At 36.3% G+C, this 12235-nt stretch overlaps 1 protein-coding gene across 1 annotated transcript in view; it reads left to right on the forward strand.

Moving 5' to 3' along the window:
• Depdc1b (DEP domain containing 1B) overlaps window positions 1-12235 on the forward strand; it is a 54336-nt gene that overhangs the window by 27365 nt on the left and 14736 nt on the right. Inside the window, exons 3-6 of the mRNA XM_042690878.1 lie at window positions 2040-2175; window positions 6284-6411; window positions 9017-9147; window positions 11192-11239. Of these exons, the coding sequence (XP_042546812.1) occupies window positions 2040-2175; window positions 6284-6411; window positions 9017-9147; window positions 11192-11239 (443 nt within the window). The remainder of the gene's footprint in view (window positions 1-2039; window positions 2176-6283; window positions 6412-9016; window positions 9148-11191; window positions 11240-12235) is intronic.

Genomic DNA, 12235 nt, shown 5'->3' on the forward strand with positions numbered 1-12235 from the left:
AATGCCTACCTTGGTAACTTGATTGCCAGACATTGAAGCTATCTTGCAGTTTATTTATCCTTACTTGATTTAATGATTTCCAGGCCTCATCTTTTTTCCCCAACTCAAAACTGACTTTTGCAATGAAGTGCAGTTATTAGATGTTCTTTTCAGAGAAGATGAAGCTCATCTTCTCCATTACTCATCTTTTCTTGTCTCTTGTGACTTCTTAAGTGTGTTTCTGCACAGAGTTTATTATTTGTGATTCTCCTGATTCACCTTGATATAAGAATTTCCTTGAAAACTATAGACATCTAAAAAATCTTTGATTCTGCATTTTCTTGAAGAATAAAGATGTTTCATTATTGAATTACTTTTCCCCATGGAAATCATGGGCAAGATTTTAAGAGTTTATTTTCTTTTACATTTTCAAACTCAAAGGTCAACCATTTGTTGATTTCTGTGTTAACAGTTAGACCTGGATTTCAATAGTTAGATCTAGATTTCTTGTATTCCGTGTGTGTGTGTGTGTGTGTGTGTGTGTGTGTGTGTGTGTGTTGTTGTTGTTGTTGTTGTTGTTGTTGTACCAGTCCTGGGGCTTGAACTCAGGCTCTGGGCACTTTCCCTGAGCTTTTGTACTCAAGTTTAGTGCTTTACCACTTGAGCCATAGTTCTACTTCTGGCTTTTTGGAGGATAATTGAAGACAAAGGTTTCATGGACTTTCCTGCCCTGTCCAACTTTAAATCCTCAGATTTCAGCTGCCTGAGTAGCTAGGATAACAGCTATGAGCCATTGGTGCCCAGCTTTCTTGTATTGCTTTTGCAATGAAGTTTTGTGCTTTGGTTTCTTCTGTGGTGCGGGGGATGGAACCCAGGGCCTCCCACATGGTGGGAAAATGCTCAACCACTGAACTACCTACATGGCCACCCCCAGCTCTGCACTGCATTATATTGCAACATTATCCTTTTTTTGATACACTTTCAGAAAAAAGTTCATCTGAGAAGAATACGAATTCAGTGTTTATTCAGTGTTAGTTGTTTATCTGGTATTGTGTAGTCCAGTTTTAAAAGTCAGGTGATTTTCTGTCTTAATCTAAGGAGTGAGTGTTAACACACAAGAGGACTAGGAACAGGAAAGGCATACTGAAAGGCAGAATAGAGATACTGGGCAGCTTTCTAGATCCTTCAAGATACATTTCTAAACTGGTACTTCAATCTCTGTGTAATGTATTGATTATTCAAGAGAAGGAAGATTCATGTTTACTAGAAATATCTACAAAAGTGAATATTAAGTGCTGGGGTATAGCTCAGTGGCTGAGTACTTGCCTAGCATGTGCAATGGTCTACGATTTACAGCCTTGCAAGAAAAACAAAAGTTAAAAGTGAACATTAGGCCAAATACATTATGTGTTCATATACAAATAATAATTTTGATACACTTTCAGAAAAAAGTTCATCTGAGAAGAATACGAATTCAGTGTTTATTCAGTGTTAGTTGTTTATCTGGTATTGTGTAGTCCAGTTTTAAAAGTCTTAACAAATAATATTGAGGATTTCTCTATCAATGAGTTCTGTTTAGAGTTTATCATCTGTAAATTTCTGCTGGCCTTGTAAAGATTTCATATTTAGTAAACAAAAGGCCTCTCATACTATTAATCACATTTTTAGAGTTTAGTGTGGTGGTACACTTGTAGTCCTAATTCACAAGGAGGCTGAGACAGAAGAAAGCTCACTTGAGTCCAGGAATTTTGACTATCAAACCTCCATTTTTTAAAAAACAAAACAAAATCAAATCAAATAACAAATGGTTCATGTATTTGATAACCAGAAAAAACTAAATCAAATAATGTTTTACATATTTGATAACTCTTTTTCTCTGTAAATGGTATTTGATGGACATTTGATGGACATAATAAATGAACATTTTATAATTATTTTTTAATACAGCTATCCATGTGGAATAATTTAATGAAACAGGAGCTCATTTCCTACATGAATTGTTGAAATACCTGTGTTTCTTCATTGCCTAAAATAATAGAACATTTCTTCTTGGCTTTTAGATTTCCTCCTTCCTCACCTCTGAAACCATATCCCCAAAAGCTCCCATACCAAAAGGATGTTATTAAATTTCCAGAATGGAATGACCCCCCACCAGGCACTTCACAGGAGAACATCCCAGTGAGGCCCATTGTGATGGTAAGTGCTGAGACAAAAACCAAAGGCCCACAGCAGGAGGAACCATCTGGTAACCCACAGCTTGGTCTTTTTTCTATTGGTCCCTTATCCACCATAGTCGGGAAGTTCTGTAAAACAGTAGCAAACACACCTGTCAACAGCTGAGAGATCAGTTAACAAAGAAAGATTGATTGGCTCCTGCAGTTTTTACTCTTGCCTGCTGACATTTTGATGGGATATAGCTGGCATTTGTCATCACTTGTTCAGTCAGATGAGCTTTCTGTTAAATCTCCTTTGTAATTCCCTTTTCCTGACTGTTCTGTATTTACTTCTCCTTTTTGTTTTCTCTTAAGCTTTGTTATAATTAGTGTCAGCTGTGAGAGGGTGGGGCATGGTATATTGTGTAGTGGCCCCTGACAAAATATACAGATGAAAGTGGGTTCTTCTGGTGTTGGAAAACTTGAGTTCACTTGAAGTGTACTATCTCTATATAGCTGAGGATGTCTTTGATGTAGAGATCCTCCTATCTCTGCCTCCTGGGTAATGGGATTCATCATTCCTTGCTGGAAGAAACACTTAATATCCAGCCCAGGTCCTTGAACATGCTAGGTATTCTACTACTTGAGCCATGTCCCTAGCATGAAAAAAAATGTTTTGTAAGGCCATTCTAAAGAATTTTTCTAATGCTAATGTTTTAAGATAAATTTGTTTTCGTAAGACAGAATATCCAAAAGTGGAATGTAAGCTTCAAGAGATCAGGTACATTTTTTGAACATTGTGAACATTGTATCAACACCTAGTATGGTTCTACAAGTAGAGTTGTTATTCAGTAAACATTTTCACTATAAAGTCAACTCCACTGTTTTTGGATAGTCAGTCTTTGTTTTATGATGAAGTCAATTTTAAGTAATATAAAAAAAAGAATGAAAAAGTTTTAACGAGAGTGTATTATGTCTCAGTATGGAGAGAATAGTTAACATGCTTAGATGACTTGAGAAATAATGACATCAAGGACAGAGGTCAGAGATGGTCATGAACTTGGTTTAAATTTGATGGTAATGGTGGCTTATACTGAGTGGGTGTCTTTAACAGTAAAATGGAACTAAGAGGACAGATTTTATTTAGAAGTACTAAACTATTTATAAAAACTTGTTGGGTGTTCTTGTATGACAAGCATTGTTCTAGAATCTATAGAGACAGTAATATGTGACACAAATTTTATTCTAAAAGGCTCAGAACCTAGTGAAGCATAGAATAGAAGTAAACACTTAGAAAACAATTACCTGCATGCTGTTTGAAGACATTATTTCTAATGACAGTATTTAATTAATGACTCGGTGGTAGAAAAGCTCCAAGAGATCATGTACATTGTTTGAACATTGTATTAACACCTAGTATAACTGTGTAAGCAAAGTTGTTATTCAGTAGACATTTTGCATTATAAAATCATCTCCAGTGTTGTTTATACAAGAAATAAAACACATATTAAATGTGTTTTTATGCCATTGATAAAATGGCTTCCATTCTCTGTTCTCCTGGGTTCTGTGTACTTTTCATGTTCTCAGTGTCCATACCCAAAGACCAAATGTTTATTAACACTCCTCAATCTACTGTTCTAGGCTTTGTTCCAATGACAGTTTCTTCTATGTCCCGTTTCAATATTTTCAGGAGGCCTAAAGTGGGGCCAAAGTCCTAGACTGAGTGATGTCTTGAGCCTTTAAATCTTCAGTCTCTTCTGTATCTGCATGAATATTTTTTATTACGTGATTCTTGCCTTGACTTTTCTTGTACCTCTCTTTCATACATGTAGTAGGGCATTAGCTTTCTATTGGCATGTCACCACAAAACTAGATTTCCTGCTTCTGGAGCCCTGTCCTAAGGAAGAATGGTGGAACTGGATCTATTCCTCATGGGGGCCTTGATACAGAGTTTAGAATGACAAGGTCAATGGTCATCAAATAAGCAGTTCATCTTTCTTAAAAATTTGGACTTGTCATTCTTTTCTACTATTTTTCTTTTTCTTTCTATTTTTTCCCAGTTTACTCATTTTTGTTTTGTTTTGTCCTATTTCGTCTTGTTATAAAATAATAAAAATAAAACAGAGCCAATACAATTATTTGTTGTATTTGCTATGGGGACAAACAAACAATTATAATAGGAATAGGAAGAGAGGCCTCTGGAGCCAGACTGCTGGATTTGAATCTTGACTTTACTCATTACTGGTCACTTGAACCTGTTTCCTTACTTCTTTATTTCTTCTTTCATCCTTACTTCTTTATTTCACCTGTTTGTGTCTAAAGTTTTCATATCAGTGAAAGTAGGAAAATACTACCTTAGCAGTAGGGTTGCCACGAGAAGCAAGAGAGGCCTTAGGTATAAAGTTCTGAGAATAGATCTTGGCATCCAGGCTCTCAGTAACTTTGGAGTCCTGTTGCTGTTATTAATTTATTGTATAGAGTTGTTTTTAGGCAGAGAAAAATAAAATGAACTATCCATCATACTATCCCTGTAGCTGAATCATATGATTATTAACAGTTCACTTGTGTCCTGGTTTTTCATATATGTTTCTAACCCACAATGAGGTTGGGCTAGCAGTGTTTGGAGCTTATGTTTTTCATTTAGAACCGTCTGTGATGCCTGTTTCTCATGTTATTAAACTTCTGACTTCATATTAGTGTCTGTATCATTAAACATCTGACTTCATATTAGTGCCTGTATCAAATATAGAAGTGATGTGTTTTATTTCCCAGTCTTTACTGGTAGGTTTCCTGTTTTTCAGCACATGAACTATGTCCTAAGCAGTACCTTCACAATATAGTCATTATATTGTTTTGGAATACCTTTGGAAGTAGCTTGCTAGGCCCACATAACAGTATACTTTCAAAAACAAACACCAAGTTTACATACTTAAAAACTCACACATCCATCTGTCCTTTGAATTTCTTTTGTAATTCAGTGGTTTTTTAAACACCAAAGCAAAACTAAAAAACCTAATGAAAAAATAACTTTCCCACTCACCTTTTTTTTTGCCGAAAGTTTTCATAGGAACTCTTTGTCAATGACTTCTAATAGGTTTGCTTCTAAAGGTCAGATTTCTCTGTGATTACCCAAAGAACATTTTAAGACTTAAATAATGTGATACACAAGCTATAAAATACGAAGGGAGCCTGTCATTGTTGTTTGGGGCAAAGCTGTTTATTAGCTTTCCTCCTTCCCAGGAATCATGGGCTGTCAATCACCCTTAGCTATCCTATGGGGTAATTTGTCCTGCTGAAGGCAGCCAGGATCGGGCTGCTTTCCAACACTGTGCTTATTTAATACTCTACACAGCTAAGAAGAACGAGGGAAGCTTCGGTGTGTAGGGGAGGGATGGATAAGAATGTGGAAAGGGATGACATTGATCAATATGTATTATATTAATAATCTGCTTTGTTAAATAGCAACTCCTTTGTACAGCTACTTATGGATAATAAAAAGCAAATAACAATAAAAAAGGGAGAGAATTCTTAAAAGTAAACCACTTTGGGGCTGGGAAGGTGGCTTAGTGGTAAGAGTGCTTGCCTTGCATCCATGAGGCCGTGGGTTCTATTTCTCAGCACCACATAAGCAGAAAAAGCCAGAATTGGTGCTGTGGCTCAAGTGGTATAGCGCTAGCCTTGAGCTGAAGAGCTGAGGGACAGTGCCCAAGCTCAGAGTTCAGGCCCTACAGCCCACAACAAAAATAAATAAAATAAACATTTGAATTTTACTTTAATCACTGTACTTGGACAATGTGAATTTAAATAGATACTTCTCAACTTAATTTTGAATTAAGAGAATTTTATCCCAATGACACCTTACTGATTATTTGGAATGCACAAAGGACATATTAGCCATACTTATGTTATACTTATTGCCTTAGCTATTTTGTAGTTCATGAATATATGTTTTATAACATGACCTAATCTTAAGAATCTTCTCTACTTCTCTGGCGTCCATGCAAAGAAAGTTAGTTTGTAATTCTAGTTATTACTTTAAGTCAAATTAGAGACAGCCAAATCAAAGACATTGCTTATAAAACCATTATATTGAAATATTGTTTTCTTTTCCTATCCTTTCATCCCTTCTTCTCACTCCCTTGCCCCACCAGAATTCTGAGATGTGGTTCAAACGTCACAGCATTGCCATCGGAGAGGTGCCTGCCTGCCGTCTGGTCTACCGCAGACAGCTGACTGAGGCCAACGTGGAAGAGATATGGAAGTCTATGACATTATCACAGTATGTACCTTAAATAGTATATTTTAGAAATTCTTTTTGTTCTATTTTGCCTCTTCTCTCTGCATAATTTTCTGAAATTGTGTTTTAAAACCTCAAATTGTGTAATTTGTACCTCTGCTATTTAGCAAGTGTAATTGAACTGAATTCTGTGAATTTTTTGTTGTCATTCACTTGTTAAAAAAGGAATTTAAAAAGTTGTTAAACTTTTTTGGGTCTTTTTTTGTTGTTGTTTGGTTGCTGCTTTTTATTTATTTTTGAGACAAGGTCTTACTTTGTAGCCCAGATTGTCAAACTCTAGTGATCTTCCTGCCTCAGCCACTCACAAGTGGTGGAGATTACAGGCATTGCCACCATATCCAGCTGAGAATTCCTCAACTTTCAACTAACACAAAAATCTTGGGATTAAACCCAAAGATTCATATGGAACAATAAAATACCCTGAATAGCAAAACTATCCTTAACAGAAAGAACAGTGCTGGAGGAATATCAATACCAAATTTCAAACTCTACTACAAAGCCATAGTAATCAAAACAGCTAGGTATTGGCACAAGAACAGAGTTGAGGACCAATGGAATAGAACTGAAGACCGAGAAATGAACCCACCGATCTAGAGCCACCTAATCTTTGATAAGGGAGCTAAAAAAATAGAATGTAAGAAAGACAGCTTCTTCAGTAAATGGTGTTGGCAAAATTGGCTAAACATCCTTAGAAAACTAAAGCGAGATCTTTATCTATCACTCTGCACCAGAATCAACTCCAAATGGATCAAAGACCTTGGAGTCAAAGCAGACACCCTGAAAACATTACAGGAGGACTAGGAGAAACTTGAGGGCTCTTTGGCACAGGCCAAAATTTTTTTAATAAAGACTCAGAAACGCAACAAATCAAAGAAAGATTGGACAAATGGGAATGCATGAAACTGCAGAATTTCTGCATGGCAAAGGACATAGCTAGCAAGATCAATAGAAAACTTACAGACTGGGAGAATATCTTCACTAGCCATACGACAGACAAGGGTCTCATATCTAAAATATACTTAGAACTCAAAAAATTAACTCCCCCAAAAACAAATCCTTAAAGAAACAACTGCCCAATAAATAAGTGGGCTAAATACAGAGAAATTTCTCTGAAGAGGAAATAAGAATGGCCAATAGACACATGAAGAAATACTCAACTTCTCTAGCCATAAAAGAAATGCAAATCAAAACAACATTGAGATTCCACTTCACTCCAGTTAGGATGTCTATAATCAAGAACTTTAATAACAACAGATGCTGGAGGGGATGTGCCAAAAGGGAACCCTACTGCATTGTTGGTGGGAGTGTAAACTTGTTCAACCATGGAAAGCAGTATGGAGGTTCCTCAAAAGACTCCACATAGAGCTCCCCTATGACCCAGCAACCTACTTTTGGGTATTTACCCAAATGTTCACAAACAAGGCCATACTAAAGCTACCGGCACGACTATGTTTATCACAGCATTATTTACCATAGCTAAGATATGGAACCAACCCAGATGCCCCTCAGTAGATGAATGGATCAAGAAAATGTAATATACATATATATATATGAATTCTATGCCTCCATCAGAAAGAATGATATCGCCCCATTTGTTAGGAAATGGAAAGACTTGGAAAAAATTATAATAAGTGAAGTAAGCCAGGCCCAAAGAAACATAGGTCCTATGGTTTCCCTTATTTGCAATAACTAGTGTAAGTCTAGGACAAACAGAAAAGGTCAAAAGCTATGTACATATGACCAGATAAGATGATGTGTGAAATGAACCCCGATAGGGACACAAGTGGTTTTTTATTTCTTACTATTGTTTCTTTTTTTTTTTTTTTTTTAACATATTTAAAATGTACTGTGTGAGTTTTTTGTTTCTCTTGTATGTTCTTCCCCCACGGTATAGCCCCTATTTTCACTGTATTTGATGTCGGTGCCCTGCATCTTGTACATACATTTTCTAATTTGGGGAGGGGAAGGAAATAACAAAATGCTTAAATAAGGATATAGGTTAATCCGTTATAACAAGAGATGTACAAGACACTATGTTGAAAATGAACTTTACAACTTGGGGGGGCGGTGAGTGGGGAGGGAGGAGTTGGGGAGGTGGGGAGGGAAGGGATGGTAGGGGAAAAACAAAGGAGGAGGTAACAATGCTCGACAGGAAATGTACTAATTACTCATGTACAGTATTTTTACAATAAAAAACATTAAAAAAGAATTTAAATAAAAATCTTGGGCTGTCTTGGGCATCTGAGGTAATATGTGTAAAATTAAAGTTAACAATATTGCAGTAACTCTTTTGTTCATGGAGATGTACTAGGACCATTTTCTCACCATTAAATAAGTTGGTTTTTTGTTCTTACAATATTTTTATTTATAAAATTATTTGCTTAGAATTTAGGGTATTATATTACAAAGTAATTAAAATATATTAAGGGTAAAAAATACCTTTTAAAGTTTTTCATCATAATCCATTTGTAATCTTTTGCCTATAAAGGGTGGGTAAAATGCATAAACTAATGCATCTTAAAGATTGATTTTCGCGTGCAAATAATGGTTTCTAAAGTAATTAATGTACTTATATTTATCTTTTTAGTTTACAGAAAATCCTTGGCTTAGATTCCTTAGAAGAAATTTTAGACATCAAACTTGTCAACTCGAAGTTCATCATCCATAATGTATATAGCGTTAGCAAGCAGGGAGTTGTTATCCTTGATGACAAGTCAAGTAAGTGCATGAAACTGTTTGTTCTTGGTTGACCCAACACATGCTGCACAGATCAGCTAGCAATTCCTATTTGGCTTTTTCCTAACCATAGAGAAGTTTTACTCCATCATTACATACATCCTTTGACATCCTAGTGCCTTTTAAAAATGTTTAGACTAAGGAAATGTCAGAAGAAAATTATTTCTATGAGAATGAAAACCTTAGCAAGATGCACTTAGCAACTAGTTTATTGCTAACCCCCCTAGGCATTAAGTGGTTACATAATATCCACATGAAAAGCTCTGGGAGTTTTCTTGGGGTCTGGTTACATTTAAGCTTTTACTTAATCCTTTCATGATGATGTTTCTATGTTACATTAAGTCTTGATTTATGTACTTTTTTCTTCTTCTTCTTATTGTTATTGTTATTGCCAGTTCCCATGTTTGAACTTTTGTTTGGCTTGCTCAGCTGGAGTGCTACCGGTTGAGCCACACTTTCTGCCAGGGTTTTAGTTGGTTATTTTTGGAGATGAAGTCTGGAGGACTTTTCTGCCTGAGTTAGCAATTCCCTGGATCTCTGTCTTCTAAGTAGCTAAATTACAGGCACGAGTTATCAGCAATTGGCTCTTTTTTACAGAATTCTTTTTAATATGATAGGTCTTTAAATGCTAAGGCTCCTATAATTTTTTCTCTAAGTCTGCTTACAAATCAGAAAGAGAAAAGATATTTAGTTGTCATCTAACCTAGTTTTTGTCTTTGTTTTGTGTGCCAGTTCTAGGGCTTGAACTCAGGGTCTGGATACTGTCTGTTAGCCTTTTGGTTCAAGACTAGCCCTCTGCCAATTTAGCCACAGCTCCACTTCAGCCTTTTTGCTAGTTAATTGGAGATTACAGTATGATGGTCCTTCCTCTCCAGGCTGGCTTCAAATAATCCTAAGGTCTCAGCCTCCTGAATAGGATGATAGGTATGAGTCAATGGCCCCTGGCCCTAACCTAGTTTATTCATGGTACCTATAAAGGGCCACAATGCCCACACTGATTTTAAAACTTCTTTCTATGAGTAAGGGTTACCAAAATTGGATGGGCTCTTTGATTTGTTCTTTTAGTATAAATCCTTGATGCTAAAAATTGGCTGAACTAAATGACCTTTGATATGAGAAACTAGACTAATACTTTCTGGGTTTTAAAAAACTATTATTAAATTCAGGGCTAGAGGATCCCAGGTAGTAGACAGAGTGTACCAGAAGGAGCCTGAACATGTGAGAGAGATGTTTTTCTAGGCCATGTCTTCTGACAGAAGCAGAGCCTGCCTTTGAAAGTGGAAACCCTTCTCCTTTCATAGCCCCTGAATCAGGAATAGAGGTTACTGTGAGACAGAACTTCTTGAGCAGGGGGTTCAACACGAAACATTAAGTTCCAGAGAATAAAGGGGTAGGATAGTCTTTGAAACACATCCATGTCCTTCCATATTCTCTGAGTATAGCAGGTAAATACTGTTAGTTATTCCTGAGATGACCAGTCATATTTAGTTTTATTAAAGTCTTCTGAAGGAAGAGAGGATTTTTACAACATTCATGCTGATTAGATACAGCTCAATTAGACAAGTACCTTTCTACGTTTACAGAAAGTAAAGATAACGTGACAGTACGGGACTGGCCCATCTTGTCAGTATCTGTGGCCAGGCCAAGAGGGGACAGACTGCATTCAATAATTCAGCTTGGTGTTTTTATAGCAATATGGCTTATTCTAAGGCTGTCCTACTACAAGTTTACTTGTTGATTTTTTTTCCTTCTGGAAAAACCATATTTTATTTTTTATTTTTACTGACACTTTTAAAGATACTTCTTGTCTTTAGAGAAATTTGTTGACACGATTTATATAAGCACAAGTTATAATGCTACTGCTAAGAAATGATTTCTGTCTTTTAAATGTTCGAATTCATAGATTAGTGGTATGTTTCCTATTACCTGGGCCGAATGTACATTGTTATAATACCAACTATGGATAGAACTCCCTGACTTGTATAGAATTGAATGGCCGATCTTCTTATTCTCATTTCTCCTACAGGAGAACTTCCTCATTGGGTACTGTCAGCCATGAAGTGTTTGGCCAATTGTAAGTACTAATTATCTTCCTGTTTCATGAAATTAACAGAAATTAATACCCAGAGTTAGAACATAGTTTTCCTCAATGACCTGTGCACTGATTTGATACGTGGGAACGGGCAGTTAATTGTTTTGGAACCCTTGTGCTTTTAGTGATACATTTGCAATTCAGTGAAAGGTCTGAGTTATAGAAGAATTTTAAATGCATTTCGTCCTTCTGTGTTTCATAGATATTATCACACTATAGTTAAGTTTATGCTGCTTCTGGTGAAAGAAATAACTGATAGTTCATGTAATAGAGAAGCAGATGCCTGTTAACAGAATATAGATATTTCATTCCTAAAACTGCTGACTTGTGTTGCTAAAACATATATTGCAGTGCCCACAGAGTTTGCATCATCAGTTTGTCTAGTAGTTTCTATCTATTTGCTCCTCATTAGGGCCTGGCCCAACTGATATGCAGCATGCTCTGCAGAAAAACAAAAAAAAGACATGGCTCAAGAATTTGGCTGCCAAGACATGGAAGCATGGACTAGGGTGATGGTCCTACGAGGACATAGGCATATGAAATCCATCTCAGGAATGTGGCATCCATTTTAGTGTCTATCATTGCCCTGTGGATAAATAGGCTATTAGAGAATCTTACTAACAATGCCGTTTTCTTGGGATTTTTGAGACACTTAACCCAAGGAAGGGATTGTAAAGTTTAATGAGTTTACACTAGCAAGTGGTTTTTATGACTTCATTACTTTTGTTGGTTGATAATTGGGGATATTCGAGCTTAGAGGGGTGTGTGAATCTCACAGATATTCCAGAAAACTATTTTCTTTCTTTACTTTTGGGCAGGACTAGTATGGACAGAGAGAGGTGTATAAGTTCTTGCATTAGTGGACCCTGAATTATTTATTTCACTGGAGTACATGGCTTGATTATAGGTTGGAAGTAACTACTATGTTAATGTGGACGATCTTAGTGATTCTGTGTTGAAAATGACTTATATGCAGTA

Source organism: Dipodomys spectabilis, unplaced genomic scaffold, assembly GCF_019054845.1.
Source record: "Dipodomys spectabilis isolate Male_0828 unplaced genomic scaffold, ASM1905484v1 ptg000140l, whole genome shotgun sequence".
In the NCBI taxonomy this organism is placed as follows: domain Eukaryota; kingdom Metazoa; phylum Chordata; class Mammalia; order Rodentia; family Heteromyidae; genus Dipodomys; species Dipodomys spectabilis.